The sequence below is a fragment of the Liolophura sinensis genome, chromosome 8 (genome assembly GCF_032854445.1).
Source record: "Liolophura sinensis isolate JHLJ2023 chromosome 8, CUHK_Ljap_v2, whole genome shotgun sequence".
In the NCBI taxonomy this organism is placed as follows: Eukaryota; Metazoa; Mollusca; class Polyplacophora; order Chitonida; family Chitonidae; genus Liolophura; species Liolophura sinensis.
In genome coordinates this window covers 33,740,843-33,759,915 of record NC_088302.1, presented here as the reverse complement: position 1 = coordinate 33,759,915, position 19,073 = coordinate 33,740,843, and the positions used below count along the sequence as shown (strand labels likewise).

The 19,073-nt window shown below is 35.8% G+C and overlaps 1 protein-coding gene across 1 annotated transcript in view; it reads left to right on the top strand.

Moving 5' to 3' along the window:
• Positions 1 to 479: 479 nt before the first annotated feature.
• The window catches only part of LOC135474049 (transmembrane protein 266-like), a 34,707-nt gene continuing 16,113 nt past the window's right edge, over positions 480 to 19,073 (top strand). The window contains exons 1-2 of the mRNA XM_064754041.1: positions 480 to 647; positions 14,973 to 15,100. Coding sequence (XP_064610111.1) covers positions 631 to 647; positions 14,973 to 15,100 — 145 coding nt within the window. The 5' untranslated portion in view covers positions 480 to 630. The remainder of the gene's footprint in view (positions 648 to 14,972; positions 15,101 to 19,073) is intronic.

Below are 19,073 nucleotides of genomic sequence, written 5' to 3'. Positions count from 1 at the left end.
TTTTAATTTTTTACTCTGACAATACGACTATATATAACTTTCAGTTGTTCCCAGCCAGCCTAATATGTGTTTCAACTGCAATGTGTGAATCTGTCACGCCAAATAATTGTAAAGCTGGCCGCCCAAAGCATTCAACGCATCTATCCGCGTAAAACGGAGGGCGGTTTTTGGCGCTTGTTCGATTTTCACCTGGCGATCGATCTGGGTCAGAAAGCCATACAGTGTCTGACGTCCTCCCCGACAGGTGGTGCGAACCAATCAGTGACGAGGTAGACGGCAGCGGGAGGGGGAGGGGTTGAATGATCGCGGACTGACGGACCTCTCCACAATAACAAACCGCAGAACCGGCTGACGGTGTTGAAACGGACATATACGCACAGTGTAAGGATTACGTTGTACCTGCTTGGAACAGTGAGATAGTGAAAGCGATGACCTGTAGACTTTGCAATCAGCTTTCTGCGCACCTGTATACGATTGAAGTCTGATAAATACACATGTACCTGTAAACTGAAAGTGATCAGTGGCTAATCCTGAACAAGACAGGTATGTTTTGCCGGTGGAGAACGAAGCTTGTTCTCATCGGCGGCTTCTCGGACAGTCGCAAACCGTGAGACCGGCAGCCGCGAGAAAATGGCGACAAAGAAAAGGTACGTAAGCCTATATGTGTGTAAATGTATAGTTCAGGTGAAAGTAGCCTAAAACTATATAATTACATTTACACCTACTTTCTGTGCATGTTGCTTGTCGCAAAGGATCAGTCGCCAGTATGGATGGCATACTGACCACTTTTTCCCTAATAAATTGACTCCATATGATGATGACTAGATAGGGGACGAATCTGGTTGGTGTTTTACAATGTACTCAAGAATATTTATCTTATACGGCGTTTATGGTGTGAGGAAACCAGGCAGATTTGGTATCAGCTGAAACCTATTCTCTAGACAGCTGTCACTCATGACATCATGGGTTACCATGTTACTATTTTGAAAACAATGAAACATTGCTCTGTATATATAACCCTCCATGCTCAATGTGTCAGTTTAGTATGATTGTAATATTTCATCAGCACAAGCCTTTTAATTGACTTCTTCATACTATGGATTTGTTAATGCAGCTATAAAATATAAAATTTCTGACTTAAAACCACTTAAGCTTATTTTTTTGGAGTTATAATAACAAGATATTTATATAGCAGAGACATATTGTTCGAAAGAGATCAAAGATACTATATACAGCTCGCTTTGAGTGAATGCAGCTTAAACCAAGAAAATCGTGTTATAAAAATTGTGCCAGCTTTTCTGTTTAATTCTATTTCACACAACATGTCAAAAAATTATATAATAGCCTTAGAATGTTTTGGCTTGGTTCATTCTGTTGGTTGCACTGAAAAATTAAGAACTGCATATAAAGAAGCTCTGATGTAGTCATGGTTTCAAACAACCGGGCTCCTGGCAAGGAGCAGAAGATGATAAATAACATGGAGCTAAATTGGCAAAATGCTGATTTTTGCAGATTTCTGAAATCTAAAGTCCCACAGGACATTGAAACATATATTTGAGGCTTTGATACATTCTGATTACTTTCCCAGAAAGAATTTCTCATCTAAAAGCTATATTTTTCATTTTTTATGCAAAAATCATCTTCAGTGCCTATCTCACTTAGGTTAAATTTGCTTTGTTTTCACCTCCAGTACTCCAGTCAGGTGACCAAATAGTATGCTGATGATTGGCTTAGAGCAGCTATGACATCACTGCAAAACTATGAAGAAAGGCTATCAGTTACACAGTTGGAATATTATTGTACGACCAGAAATTGCATCAGGATGTAATCCATGTATCAAATAATGTGCTTGTTAGTATACTGTATTTTCTCTTGAAAAATGCTACACTTTAAGTGAAGTGCAGTATAGATAACAGTAAACCATTATCAGTGCATATCAGTGCATCTGCAGTGTTGTGTACCTCACTAAAAGCTGTACCATAGATATGCATGTGTTATGATCAAGCTTGCATACATGTATGCTGAGTAGGACTGTATTGTGATGTGTATCAGTTTGCTGTTGTGCATATATATAAACAGAAATCAAAGGCTTCGTATTTCAAATAGTCATTACCTTAGTCATACATGTCATAACTATAGATTATTATGGGTTATGAGATACCGGATATCTGCTTTGATGTTTTAACTACATGGGAAGTGGAAAACATATTACATGTTACTGTAGTTCCTCTATTAATTTCATACAAGATTTGAGGCTTTATCCCAGGGGGTGTCCTTATGAGTGTTGTGGGTGGTATGAGTGGAATGGATCTTCCTTATCGGCCACTCAAAGTCTCGCTTACACTTATGGTCATGTCTTATAAGGTTGCTCACTGATGATTGCATAATACATCTGTGTTAACTTTATTTTCTTTGAAAACTGCCAGAGATAAAAATGACACTTTTGTGCTTTCATAATTATATATGAAGCAATCTATTAATGTTAAAGATAATTTGAAAAAGAAGGAAGAGAATGACGATTGCATGGTAGTGACATTTCAGTATATGCTACTTGAACAACTCTTTTCTCTCTTTAATATACATGTCTGATCAGATCAATCTGTACATTGTCTGTAAAATGTTTCAAAGATAAAGACTTAATTTTGATATTTTACTGTCATTCTACAATGTCAGACAAATAACCATTAAACTGCTCATTTTAGTAACTTGCTTATATTACATAAGTTTATAATTATGCTATGAATGTCATGAGATGAGAAATGGACATACCTGTTAATCCTGTGGCACCTGTCACTGAGATATTTAATTCATGTGGCACTAATCTATAATATATTACATATTAATTGCCAATATATATAGTCTTTGTCATAAATTGTATATTCTCACAGATGAAGGTATAATTACATGAAATTTTAAAAAATACAGATTGGTTTTCATGTGTGTTTTTAAAACAAATTACCGTAATATATTTGTAATAATAGTAATATATTTGTGGCTAATTCACAAATGTATGCAAGGGATTTCTGTGTAATATATGGGGTGGGCAACAAAATATAATAACGCTGTAAAATTCACCATTAGTCAGAATGATTTAAACATATATAAGACTTTTATTTTTCACATGCAGCAATGATCATTTAATATAAGACTTTTATTTTTCACATGCAGCAATGATCATTTAATATAAGACTTTTATTTTTCACATACAGCAATGATCATTTAATGGATACTGGACATGATTTATGATAATTTCCAAATCATCCGATGTAAAATCATTTTGAAACAGTTGTGTATTTCTTTTGGTGAACAAATGTTACCAAAATACTGCTTGGTGTACATTTCACATATGCACTTAGTCACCAGGCTTTTTTAATACATTTCCACTGTGGTGCTGAATTAAATTATCATGAAACATATATATAGAAAAAAGGTATTTTATTGTCATTATATGATGTGTCACTTTGAAGTATCAAAGTCTTGCATTTAAAACATCGTGAATAATTAAAATTTAAGAGGGTTATTGGGGGTTTTTTTCTGACCCATCCAATATAGAGACAACTCGTAAAAATGCTACCGGTACCCTGTTTTGGCGAAAAATTGCTTAACGTATATTCAATCAGATTTATGTTATTATTTTAGGATAGCCCAAACAGCCTATTTCACAAAAAATCAGCCTCTTCTATATACGTCCTGTTGCTGTTTAAATCGTTAAAGCTCCTAAGATTTATAAAGTGGGTTGCATTATAACATCTTCAAAGTTTAGAATCACTTCATCACTTCAGGTATGAGTCTGCCATACATGTGCTGAAAGGCAAGAATTTAATCTATTCTTGGTTAATACAAAAAATTAAAATTTTCGGCCAAAAATCTGCGGAATAGCTGCTTTAAGGTAGCATGGAGTCACTGGCTGCTTTAGCTGGGTTGTGTAACGCTTAATAGCTGACAGCTTTTAGCAAGTGATCATTTCTGTGAGCAGGTAACAGATGTTAGACAATCACAGCTGAGGACAAATCTGTAATACAGCCAGAGCACAATAGCCTGTCTACAGGCTGATAACCAGGGTTATAGTGTGATATAAAGGAGCCATCTGTTGGAGAAAAAACAAAAAAAAAAAAAAAATGCAAGAGTAAATGCACAACAGCTATGACATATCCTGCAACAAGTGGAACTTGACTGACTGACTGACGGACAGACAGACGTAAAGCTATGATTGCCTACAGGAATGGATTCTCATGTTTAGACGTAATTTTGATATCATGTCATTCTTTTAAATCATCTAAGGATACTATTTCAACATAAACTCTATTAAAGCTATAAAACTGGAAGTTCTCATGCGGTTAAATGGTACTGAATTCATCTCACATGACTGATCATTTTGATACCTAACACACACTGTCATTCATTTCCTTTTCTCTACACTTGATCATTACAAAAACTAGCTAGAGATGTCTTTAAAAATTTTAATTGTTGTCCAGTTGGAAAAGCAAGGAATGCAAATAAATTACAGAGTGTGAAGCTGTTTGCCTTTCAGTCACAAGGACCCACAAGTGTGAGTTCAAACCCAGTCTTGGACCTGGAGTTGGAATTTGTAGATTTACACGGAGTAGAAGGCTTCATCGTTTTGGTGCAACAATAATTCTTGGGTATGAGGCAAAACAGTGTTCAAATGAACAAATTTCTTATTAAATCAAACAGATGACCTGCATAGACATTTGAAGTGATGGATTTTTGTCGTGGAATCAGGTTCAGAATACCCTTCATGCAACTTTGTTTTCACTTCAGGGAAAGGAATTAAAATCATTTGTCTGTAAGCAGACTGGTTTCCATGGTAACATTCAATAATGTACATCAGCAACTTGCACGAACCATGTATCTCAGGGATACAATACATGTTAATTTTTTAACCAGCTGTCGTACATGTCCTTGTGCATGGTGTGAGCTCCAGGCGTTTTACATGAATTTATTACCACAAAGTTGTTTTCACTTATTGTATATATATGTAGATGTGAGATGGATATATTACTTTTGCTATTCAGGTAATTATTTCTGTTTTGCCGGAATTCAGAGTAGACTAAATTCTCTGATGTTAGGATGTTTGTCCAGGCAATTGACCACAGGCCATTGTTGTTTTCCACTTTATTAAAATAGTGACATCTACCAGTATAATATCTACCTCTATACTTTCTCTCAGTGTAGCATTCCATGGTGATATTTATGTCAGCCCCTAATTGTTAAAACAGAAATCTGTCCAAAGCACGTTTTTGCCATACATGTATTGGATCAGGCTGTAGATTAACTCACATCCAATTTCATTGGTTCCACAACAGCTATATATTTATATGCGGAGGTTTGACAAGGACTAGTGGCGTATACAGGTTAAAATATTTTTGACTATATACAATGATAATTCCAATCAAACAAATATGCAGATTAATCTCTCTAATGTGGCTGAAATGAGACCAACTTTACCTGACTGACTTTGAAAAGAAACTTTAAACATGCATTAGCTGCAGGTATGTAAAGTATGTCTGTACCTCCTGTGAGATTAAACTTTGACCTGGTCCACTTAAAGTGCATCAGATCGGATATCGGATACTCCAGCTGCTCTGTATAAGGAGGAGTTTTCAGATACAGGCCTTTTAAGCCCCATGCTGAGGATTCATTAGAGCCTAGAGAATTCAGTGGAGTATAAAGGTGTACTGAGGTACTCATTAAAGGCTGCTCATTTTCTTTGATATAGAACGCATCACACATTGTATGTGACCTTTCATATACATTGTTACGTGTCTTTCCCACAGCCAGTATTTTCCCACACACAAAGTTTTTCCTGAAATGTGCATGTGCAGATTTATAGCTCCGTTTATATGGATTGTGTGGTGTGACTGTCTGTGTTCTCATGTGATGTGATCATTATAATATACACATGTATAATGAAGATAAAAAGAAAAGTGAGGCTGCTTGCACTCACAGATAATAGAGCTGGGAAACTTGTGGGTACTGTAAATCTTCAACTTTTTCTACCACTAAAGCACGTCTTTCAGTGAAATTTTTTTACACAATTACTATGAAAATGAGGCTGAAATGATTTTTTTTTTTTGGGCGTCATTAAAGATGCAAGCTTCCTTACACTGTCCAAGTCATTTCGCTACACTCCTTAGTTCTCTCAGAATGTTTCAAAATATTGGTTACAGAGGTAGTTGAAAAAGGTTGAACAAGTAGGGTATAATAGGTAAATCACCTGTAAATGTCATGGAAGTTTTTATCAACTGGATTGATTGCCCTGTCGCATGAACTGCAGAACAGACCAATGATTGCATGATTAGTACAAAATTAACATGTACTCTAAGTCATATGTACCCAGTTTTACAGACATTTCACCAAATTTGTAGGGTTACTGTAGGCTGATTTAATACATGTACTTAGTGAAATTTCCATGAAATGACAAATGGTATATATACTGAAATTCAGTTGATATGCAAAATTGTAACTGTCATTGTGATCTGTATGCTTTTGATATTTATAATACAGAGGTACGTTATATGGCCACACCAATTTATAATACAGAGGTACATTATATGGCCACACCAATTTATAATACAGAGGTACATTATATGGCCACACCAATTTATAATACAGAGGTACGTTATATGGCCATACCAATTATAACTTTTGTTTTATGGGCAGAATAAATCTTTTTTCAATGTCGGAGGAGGGTATAAAAATAAAAATATATCTTGGAAATCCGTATTATTTATCATGGTGGAAAATGTAGTAGACTGTCTTGACAGTTTTTCCAGTTGTCATATTTACATACTAGTAATTGAAATAACTTAAGAAATAGGAAGATCATAAAGAAAATATCAATATCGGACGAAATAAAAAGGTGGATTTTCAAAAATGGAGAAGAAACTAAACAAAAAAAAAACACACCCTAGGCTGCTGTCACAGATAATACTGCTGCAAATCAAAGTACTAAACCCCACATTTGTTATCGCACTTCTACAGGTATGTTAACTCTTCACCCACTATGTGCTATTGACATATTATCGAACTGAAACTGTTGATGTAAATTACCACGTCAACTGGCTTATCGATCCTGTTTTTAATAACACCAGTGTTCTTTATTCATCATTTATACTAACTGAGATCTACACGTGATTTTTCTGAGTAAATTATGGATATGTGTGATATACTCTAATACTGATAACTGTTTTCACCTTTCCATTTTTACCTGTAGATCGGTCACACATGGTCAAAATTCTAGCTTTGAAAGGGAGATTTAATATGCTTGGTATGACAGCAATATTGAACTATGGTGAGAGGTATTTCTTGCATTTCGCCTTAGGTTTGTGATATGTGTTAAAGCATGCATCTGAAAATAAGTCACACTCCGCCCTACTCGATCATGAGTATTAGATAGTACATTTGGCTGTAATATTTACAGTTATGTCTGCATTATTTTATAACTGACTCCTAATTAGAAAATATGAAATTACCCTTAATGACCTAAAATTTTGCCCACGAAAGTGCATTTTTAGAGGCAAATAAATGTCACAAAATATTATTTTTCCTGCTGAAACTTACCATTTTCCTGTAGAATATTGTCCCATGTTACAAGCAAACCTCAAAACATCTTTCTAAGCTCAATCGAACTCTCAGAATCAGGAAAAATTGGGAAGTTAGTTATGGACGAAATATATGGTCATTTATGGTCCAGGGCTTGAGTATTATTGCATTTTTCAGTAATATTTACAGCCATGTGTGTATTATTTTATATAAATTGACCCCTAACTGGAAAAATGCAATTAATTTAATTTTTACTCAGTGCAATGTCTCTTGATAATGATGATAATTTAACTATGTTAGAATTGATAATGATGGAATTTTTTTTCCTGATCATAAATTTTAAGAAAGCTAGCTTTTGTAATGAAAAAAAAAAAGAGCTATTAAACATTGTGTGATTATCTGGGTAGGTACATGTGTCCTTTTTATTCATATTCACTCTTTTATTGCCTCTCAAACTGTAAAGTTTCAGAGGTTGATTTACATGTGTACAGATATTATTAATCAGAATTCATGACAAATTGTAGTATAATAATAAAAATAATAATAATAAATAATAAAAATATTTTTTTTTATCGAAAGTAGCTCGGTCAGTTTACAATGAAACTGTTCTTCCCCAAGGCCTTCACAGAAAAAACAAATATATAGGAAACATGTACTTCAGAGTCCAAAAAATACATCAATATATATAAAACAAGATAAAGCACCATGTAGTTGGCAAAGAGAAGCTACGTAATACATTCGTATACATATAATGCATTATGATGTGGAATACTAAAGAAAGTAACCTGATCGTGAGATGCAAAGGTTTTTGATTAGAAAGAGAATGTGATTTCAGGGCAAACGCATGATGATGATTGTTTTTTCATTTTTCTGTTCTCTTGTGCATATTGTGTGTATGCAATTTGTAGCTTATTTTTGGTCAGAAATATTTATTTTTTGATTGGTGTTTTATGCGAAACTCAAGAATATTTCACTTATACGACCATGTATACCATATTTATAGAGGGAGAAAACTGAGCAGAGCCCAGGGGGAAACCCACGACGATTCACAGGTTGCTGGACGGCTACTAAGATCTGGACAGGTAGTAAGATCTGGACAGGTAGTAAGATCTAGACAGTCTATATAATTTGCTTAAAAAGCTTACATGGCTTTTTCCCCTTGGCTCTGGTTTATTCATCTGATGGCACAGTGTATGTGACAAAAAATGGATGATGTATTTGTGAGGTCACAATTAATGATAGATAATTAAGCAATGGACATTTTCCATAAATTTTAGACTGGTTAATTGTAAATATTTATAAACAAAAAATAGGTCTTAATGAAATGATTCAATAACTCGCAGAAAACTTCCACTCTCTTATTCAATAACAAGAAAAGCTTTATAACAAAAATGCTCGCAAAAATTGAAAGCATGGCAGGTTGCTTTTAATTTAAGTGAAATCTGTTTATCCATTTTAGGTTTATAATTATGAGTTAATCCAGTCTTTTGTGTGGATTAAAATGAGATTATAAATTGAAAATGAAACTCCAACTAAGATAAATTGTCTCCTGGGGGTGTAATATTTTAATTCTTGTATAGCCATCATTATAAAGGTGAATACCTCACAGGCATGTGATGTGATAATGGATTTACTCAGGAACTATGCAGCCTTTGCCCCACAGCAAGCCATATTATCCCCTCCCAACCGTCCCCACCCTCCCCACCTTGTTGTGTATGGTGCTTTACCCACCCAGTCAGCTTTTAGACCCAGTCACAACACTTTAGAAAGGCAACAATGGTGTAAAAGCCTCCCCTCAAGGAAAGAGGATTAATTCAGTACCCATGCAGTTGAATTAATTCTCCCAGTTGGTAATTGTTACCTGGCTCTCTGAGTGAACAGCTTTAAGGGACTGTGTTCCTGCTTGTTCTTGCAGTCCCCACCTGGCTTAGTTATCCTGGCTAGCAGACATTTTTACCTGTTTGAAAGCTTTCTTACCCTCAGGTGCCTATAGCTGGTGGAGCAGGAGTGGTAATACCTACATTTAGTGTGTTATTACCAAATGTGCTGTTTTCAATCGCTTTGCGTCACCTGTCCTGTGATTACCTCAGACTGCAGTCATCTTACCAAAGAGTGCATCTGGCATGTGCGTCGTAGGGTTGGGGTAGTACTTGGTGCATTGCACTTGCTTTTGTAACAATGTCGAAAACTACAGTGGTCAAGAAAATCTTGGGGCTCCAGTTGTACAGATATGATTTCTACAGATCCGCGGAGAGCCTCAAGTCTGTCATGTAGGTATACTGTGCCCCGGGACATTAAAGTACAATGATAACATATATACATGATAGAAACAATAGTTATATCTTCAAAATTACATATGTGTATATATATATATAGTGCAATATTATGGTATCTGATAGGCCAGGGCTAAGATGACATTTGAAATTATGTACGTACATAAAAATCTGTTAGATAAGTGTTAGTACATTATTGTCTGAAATTTGTCATTATTAGTGTATGGTTGTGTTTGAAATAATGGTTTAGCGCATTTGGTAGACTAGCATACAATTGGAAACCTTTTTGTTTTATACCTTATAGCAAGGCAGCTGTATTGGAATGATTCTGAAAAATATATACGCCTGCATGTGTCTATCTTATTGTAACTTGTCATGACATTATGTTGTCACCCTCATTCAGTGATATGACAGTTGGCATGACATTGTTACTCAAAATCTAAGTCTTGGCAGAATGTAACGCTGACAGTTGGCGTAACATCATTACATAAAATCTAACAGCCGGTAATTGAGTCCTCAGTATCTAACTGTTGGTGTAATGTCATTCATGCAGTATATAGCTAATAACATGACATGATTACACGCAAAATACTGGATGACATCGTTACATGACCTGATTACACACAAAATACTGGTTGACATCATTACATGACCTGGTTACATGCAAAATACTGGATGACATCGTTGCATGACCTGATTACATGCAAAATACTGGATGACATCATTACATGACCTGATTACACGCAAAATACTGGATGACATCATTACATGACCTGGTTACATGCAAAATACTGGATGACATCGTTACATGACATGATTACACTCAAAATACTGGATGACATCATTACATGACCTGATTACACGCAAAATACTGGATGACATCATTACATGACCTGGTTACATGCAAAATACTGGATGACATCGTTACATGACATGATTACACTCAAAATACTGGATGACATTGTTACATGACCTGATTACACACAAAATACTGGATGACATCATTACATGACCTGATTACACACAAAATACTGGATGACATCATTACATGACCTGGTTACATGCAAAATACTGGATGACATCGTTACATGACATGATTACACTCAAAATACTGGATGACATTGTTACATGACCTGATTACACGCAAAATACTGGATGACATCGTTACATGACATGATTACACTCAAAATACTGGATGACATTGTTACATGACCTGATTACACGCAAAATACTGGATGACATCGTTACATGACCTGATTACATGCAAAATACTGGATGACATCATTACATGACCTGATTACACACAAAATACTGGATGACATCGTTACATGACCTGATTACACACAAAATACTGGATGACATCATTACATGACCTGATTACACACAAAATACTGGATGACATTGTTACATGACCTGATTACACACAAAATACTGGATGACTAGAGATCTGGCAGCTGGCATAACATTTCTCAACCTTTGCGCATATGAAAGGCAATATATGCACATTTTAAAATTTTTTTAAATTTGATTTTGGCCTTTTTCAGGGCTTCACAAAAAGTATAATTTTATCAGCCCACACCAATAATTGCCTTCATAATATGCTTGAATAAACACCTTGCAAAAATTCGAAAAGATTGAAGAATTACAGTATGTCATATTACTCAAAATCATTCCAGCTATTTGCTTAACATGTAACAGCATGACAATGTCACTAAAAATCTAACAGTTGATCATATATATGTAGCGTGACTGGTTGCTGTGGCACGCAAACATGTACTTACTGATGGGAAAATTGGTAGTGAAAACTTTTCTGGCTTATCATTTTAGTACGTTTTCAGTTAACATAACGGCGATGGAAAACAGCATGTTGTGCTTACCTGCTTCCCAAGCTTGCATTGACTGAGTGATGGGATTGGGATGACATTTTATATGAATATTGATTATAACTGTTACATTTCACCTGTAATCTGTTTGAATTCTTTGTTTTGAAGAACGAATCATAGTCTTTTAATGCTCATTTTCTGTTGACATTCACTTTCTGTTGAATTGAATTGTGTATATTTCAAGTTTTCAAGACAATTGGTCTAAAAAGTTCTGAAAAAGTCAACCACAGAATTCCAAAATCAAGAATTGGAAAATCAAAAGTTAAATATATACTTAAACGTAGTTTTGGTTAAAGTATATGCTTAAAAATAGTATTTAGTTATTTTTCCACTGATACTTTTTTATTTTTGAGATATCATATAATTTTCACTTTAATGTTTTTGTATACATTGTAGTGAAACTTATTATATATGCATTATATAATGTGTTTTGTATACATTGTAGTGAAACTTATTGTATATGCATTATGTAATGTGTTTTGTATACATTGTAGTGAAACTTATTATATATGCATTATATAATGTGCATAGAGGGAAAGAATGATTGAGGACTTGCATGGTGTGCAAGAGATCCAAGCACTAAAGACTTCATGTAGACTACATATATCCATTACAATTATGTTTTCATTTGATTAATTACACTGTTTATTTTGTCACGAAGTCAGCTGTGCCTGATTTAACACTGACATGTTCAACTGTGTGCAGCCTTTCAATAACAATAATTACTGTAGGCCTACTGTTTGTGTACCTTTGGCTCACCCTAGCTGTGAACAGGTTTCCTTGTTGTTGCCATCAAGATTACAGGTGAAAAACCACAACAACAACAAAAATACTGTATTTGACCTAAAATTTTGACTATGATCAAGTTTCACATTTTGTCCAATTCTGAGAGCTTTATTGATTTTAGAAATGTGCTTTGAGGCTGGTTTGGAAGGTAGAATAACATCCTACTTAAGCGAAGTGTTTCAGCATCAATAGTTTATCCTGTCTACATTTTTATTTGCCTGTGAAAATGAACTTTTTCATACAAATTTTTAGGGCAAATACGGTAATTGATATAAGTCACTAGTGGATAAGGTGCTGCATGTTATTTGCATCATGCATCATGCATACACAATGAAATAGTTGCATAATGTGCCCGTTTACTCAGTTCCTCATCGCCATGTCCCGGCTGTGGGGGCAAAGAACGCTGCCTTTATAATTACAGTACTGGAATATATAACAGCGTTCAGATGTTCCATGGGTTTCACCTGGACCAACATGTGAGCGCTTTTAGGCCATTATCCTGTTTAATGGATGGATGGATAGATAAATATTTAGCTTATTAATGTGCATCAAATCTGCTAATTTAATGGATGATGGGCCTGAAGCATATATATATATGGTGAGTATACTAATTTTAACAAATGTATATGGACTGTGTAAGTCTTACCACACATGTAATACCTGTCACACCTGTAATGCCTGTCACACCTGTAATGTCTGTCACACCTGTAATGCCTATCACACCTGTAATGCCTGTATACATACTGTATATACTCACTCTTCATCATGCAAGTAATAATGATTTCATTACATTAAAAGAAGCCTTAATTAATTTGTACACTATAAACTCGTCTGTGACTTAGGGTTTATTTACATATTGTCAGAGGAGCATTGTATAGATGTTTTTATTGTCATTTAATTCTGTCATTGGCCAACTGTGACATACCAACTGATGCGGACGTACACATCCAAGTGACCGGCCTGCATCTGTAAAGGTTGAAAGGTCTGCCAGCATGGCCAGCAACCATTAAATGGTCATGGGTTTCCCCCAGGCTCTGGGTTTCCCCCGGGCTCTGTAGATATATATATATATATATATATATATATATATATATATATATATATATATATATGTAGTAATGGCAACTCATGATAGGTATCAGTCACAGCCCTTACAAAAAGGTAGTATTTGGTATATCTGTCAACTTTTACCAAATGTGCCCGGTTTCCTTCCATCATAGTCCTGGCTACTGTCGAATATTAGTGAAATATTCTTGAGTACAACATAAAATACAAGTCAAATAAATACGTACGTCTCCACTGCAGACGTGGGTTTTTTGATGACAGTTAAGCAACTGTCAGCACTGGTATGATTTCACAAGTGAGAAAGTTGGTGAGTTTTGTACCAAAGGCCTTATGTTTTTTCCACCCATAACACTGGTAGTCATTGGATAAGGGAAAAATTGTTCTGCACTTGTATGTATTCATTCATAGGTGTGCCTGGAACTATTTTAACTTTGCATTGTGATGGATTTTAAATATTCCGATGTTTTGTACAGTTAGTACATATTTGGCACTATCACCTTTATCTAGATTCCTACATTAACTTTAATGGTTGTAAAATTAAATCTTGCACTCTCTGAAAACTGCACAGGTTACTTAATTCCTTCTTTAATGGTGTCTGGTTCAGGTACTTACATATACACAACATATTTCCTTGGGAATTTTGTCTACTTTTGTCCTAAGGTAGATATCATACTTAATATCATTTTACAACTTCACAATATTAATTAGCAAGGATATACATATACGACTGAGATGTGGGTTTGATTTCATTTTCAGACAGAGAATTTTCTGGATTCCCCTGTTGCTTACTTCATTGTTCTGAAGGTCAGCTGACAGAGCTGTCTTCTGTGGTTCACTGTACCTAGTTTCCTCAACTCAACTCAACTCACTTTACTTATGAGAGAGTTTGCCAGTAACTTGCCAAAGGTCGGTGGTTTATACCCCAGGCTCTCCTGTTTCCTCCACCTAGAAAACTGACTGCCAACATATAAGAAAAGAATGAAGTATGATGTTAAACAACAAGCCTTGTGTATAATTGTGTACCTTTTGTGTTTTTAATGACCAGCCTTGATAGCTCAGTTGGTGGAGCGTCCGCCAAGATCCAGGGTCAACCCTAGTTCAGGTCATGCCCAAGACCTTAAAAAGAGAAAGTTGTAACTTCCTCACTTGGCATTCAGCATTAATGGGATATTGTAATGACTGGTTGACCTGTATCAGTATAATAACTCGAGCCAGGCAGATTACTTGCCTTTGGTAAGTTGTCTCAGTGAAGCAGCACTAGATAAGAGAGCAGTGAAAATCCGTCCTGCAACAAGGAGGCACATATTACATAGACTCTCCTTTGTCGTCATATGACTGAAAAATTGTTAAGTATGACATTAAATCCCAATCACTCACTCACTCACTCTTGTGTTTTCAGGTCTTGTTGGCTGTGGCTTGAAGACAGGCTCTACTCTTTCTGTGCTGAATGCTCCATCATAGTCCTCACCCTAGTCAATGTACTAGTCATAGTGACGGAACTTCTCATTGAAGTGGGCGTCATCACAGGTAAGACTGGTCAATTTTAATTCTTTCCTAATTTTATCAGTGGTCATTTTGTCTGATTTTGATCGAAAGATCTGTTAATCTTCGTTAGTAGAAAGGTGCATTGTTTCTGGTTTGTTTGTAAGGTAGGATGATATCCTTCGGGATAAGGATAAATTTATTCCAGGCATCAAAAATAATATTTTCTGATTTTTATTTTTCTGTAATAGTGCACTAGCATTTTGTGGGTAAATATTCAGGGCGTATATACGTATAATTCAGTTCCTGATACAGGTTTTCTCATGACATCTGCCTTATGGAGATGCCTTAATGCTTGTTTCATCACAGTTGCTAGGCTTGATCGAAACAAGTGAAGTTGCAGGTTCAAATCCAGCTCTTGCAAATGGCAGTGGTTCATTAATTGGTGCACTCAGCACAATGGAACATGTTCAGATTACAAATTTTACGATAGCCAGCACCTTTTGAGGGGTAATGTACCACTGGCAAACTTAGGACGTATTTTTTGATTACCAGAAGAGAATTCTGTTCAGTGGGTTTCCCCGTTCTGTCCCTGTTGTCGTATAACATGTAAAAAAATATTATAAAACACCAATCAGATAAATAAGTAAATACATTCTGCTAGTCTTTACGCTTACAGTACTATATTCATGACATACAGTTTGTAATAAGATGTATATAGGCCAAGAATAGTGTGGAGGAAATTTTCTTTGGTTAACAATTATAATAAAAAATGCAGAAATGTATGTGTCCTGATTAAAATTTAAGTGCTGTGTTGCCAGTTCATCTACCATTGGATTTTATTTTGAGAGATCAGCATTCAGCCAACTACTTGCTGAAGTTTTGTGATATATTTGATATGTGATATATAGATTTTGAACAATTCCGTCAATCTCTCATGTTGTCTATTGATACTGTGTAAATTTACAAACCTTTTGTGTAAAGGTACTGAGGGATATTCTGATATTCAGCTCTTGTTCTTCTTCATGGATTAACGCATTCTACTTGTCTTAATTCTGAATCTGTTTGCATAAGCACATGCCTGTACAAGGCTCTTGTTGAGCGCTAGCTCCTATATCTCACAACTATTAACCCTTCAGTGTACATACAAATGATCCGCTTTCCCACCTTGAGCAAGTTTTTTTTTTACCTTTCATGCCATATTTTCATGGTACATGCCGTTTTGGCTTCTAGCTTTTTACCTACACGCATCTGATAAAATCCAGACAGTAACTCTTTATAAGATTTCTCAATGCGGTACGCTGTGGACATGTTGAGAGCAATGCACAGAGAGGTGCATTCATGTGGTAGGATTGATTTCTGTTGTAAAATTGCACGAGTAAATCTGGAATATTGAACCATAAAGTGGTGCCTGAACCTCATGATAAATCTATGTGGGCCGGAACTTCTGTGTGGGAAGGCTGAGGAAGATGCTGCCATCTTATGCAGATCATGGGTGGGCTGTCCGGGTATGATTGGCATTATATCGGACCAAGATGCGATCAGTATGGTGCAAACATGTGGAGATGGCCCGACAAGCCCTGCTGTATGATCAACGTAGGATCCGCACCACAACCGATCAAGACGGGCGTAAGATGAGTGGATCACACGTGTAGGGGCTTCATTATGATCAGGCACTACTGTATCTTCAGTAGCTAGATACCCTACAGTTTTCTTATCTGCATAAGTAACTCATATTTCATATTTATTACTCATTGATGAATAAAAATGTTTTTGTGAATTGGCAAGTTAGTAGTTTTGTCAGTGAGATCACATGTTCAAATCCAACTCTTGCCACTTTAACTGCAGCTTTAAGCCAGAAGATTTGTTTGATACTGTATGATGAAGGGCAGTGCCAGTTTACATCAGAGTTTCCCTCCACCCACAAAACCTGACTGCCATCATGCGTAAACAGTGTGTGGGAGTGAAAAAGTCTTGAGCACAGCATGAAACATTAATCAAATTAAGTTTGATTGAACTGTTTATTTTGTAAATAATAGATTTCTTTATCATTTGACAGCATGCACGCAACCTGTCAAGCGTATGAATTAATGTGTGCATGTGTGTTGAGAATCTATTCTAGATTTAGGCAGAAGATCAATCCAAGGTTAATCTATTGGCATATTGCCTGATCGAAGTTGGGGGTGCACTGTAATTGCAACATGGTTACATAATTTATAGCCATCTGACTCGTCCGGATTGAATTACCCTGTGAGAAAAACTTCTTCTTGCGAATTACATTACACATTGTAAATGTAAAATTGGTAACTTAAATTATAACCATGCCGGAATGATAGAAATTATAAATCTTTACCAATTTACTGAAAGACATCATGCAAACTTTTTGTCTGTAAATTTTTTCACCAGCTTTTTTTTTCATTTTTCCTCATAACTTCCTATAAAAATGTATTGAATTTTGAGGTTTAGCCCAGTCATATATGTATTCTTAAAGACCATGATTAAGTAAGTATTTGATCTGAATTTTGTCCAGGACTGAGTTACTCATTTGCCTAATACTTAGTACTGTGTTGATCTTAGAAAAGGGTTTGTGAAGTTTATTTGAAGGTTGGTATAATGATATTGACTATTAAGTTTCTGACGAAAACTTTATGACTTTTTTGCTTCTTACAATCACACCTTTTGGTTTGATGTTTAAATTAAGACCAAATACAGTAATTAGAAATATCCCTACCTTAATTTGAACGTGTATGTAGCATTGTTTAATATGCTGGTCTTTGGTAAATGTTGTAGGTAATTGTCGATCATATGTATTTAGAAGAATGCCATGATGTGTATTGTGTGAGTTTTGTGTATGTGGGAGCGGATTTTTCTGACTCTGCCAGCTCATGACAGAGTCTGTGTCACAGAAGGGTCCACTTATAAGCTGAGGGCTGCTTGTTACTGTTGTATTTCCATAGGGTTAATGCCCGTTTGCTCAGGATGTAGTCTTACAAGGAGACGTGTTTACTTTGGGGTTACGGTAAATTTACTTTGGCCAAGAATTGTTCTTAAAGGGGGAAAATAGAAATCTGTGCCTGGCTACAGGCTGCTTTCTGCCGATGTCCAAAACTCAGGTCGGAAAGGTAGGCTTTTATGCCACTAGCGTCTAACCCTGCGATTTGCACTCAGGGAGGTTGGAAACAATTTGTCTGAACAGTATATGTATACACACACACACACACACACACATATATATATATATGTATATATAATGTACATTAAATAATACAGATGCATGTAAAAACTTTTTTGAATCATTACATGTATGGGACATGTATGTTCAGTGGATTATAATTTATATTAAACTTTTTTTGGTTGTATCCAACAGTTTGTAATTTTAGTGGGTATATTAAAAGTTGTGTGTTAGCCCTTGAGGTCAAATGCTGAATATATAAGGTCATGTCACCAGTACTTGAAATAAAAGTAGCTTAATGGCATGGAGTTGGGGTTGACTCTGTGTTGAAGAGCGGTTATTCTTAAAACGTTCAAGGATTTAGGGTCTTATATGTCTGGCCTCAGCTTTTGTCATGGCCAGCTTGCCTTAGCCTGTAAGATGAGGGATTTCTAAACAAAGGACTGGAATGACACACCTTGGAAGTGCAATAGCTAGTTATTTCTTGCATGGCCTTTGGTTCAGGTTGTTGTACCTAATGGAGTTAGAGCACTCTAGCTGACCTCACATGTTTCCCTGCTAAATACGTCTGTATAATACACCCAGGTGATAATTGATCAGTCCGAGGAAAGGCTCGGAGATTGAGGCGTGGAGGGGGAAAGGTGATGGGAGGGGGGAGTAAGGAGCTAAGGACTGGATGAGATCTGGTTCTCAGATTAATTTAGTGTAGGTATAAGCTTAAACTCATTAACACTCAAACACCTGTAGCAATACACGTAGCGCTGCTATTTTTACTAACCAAACGTTCATATTCTGCTGTGTGCTTTAAAGGTAAATACGCCATGTTTGCCCACATAGTGTTGAATT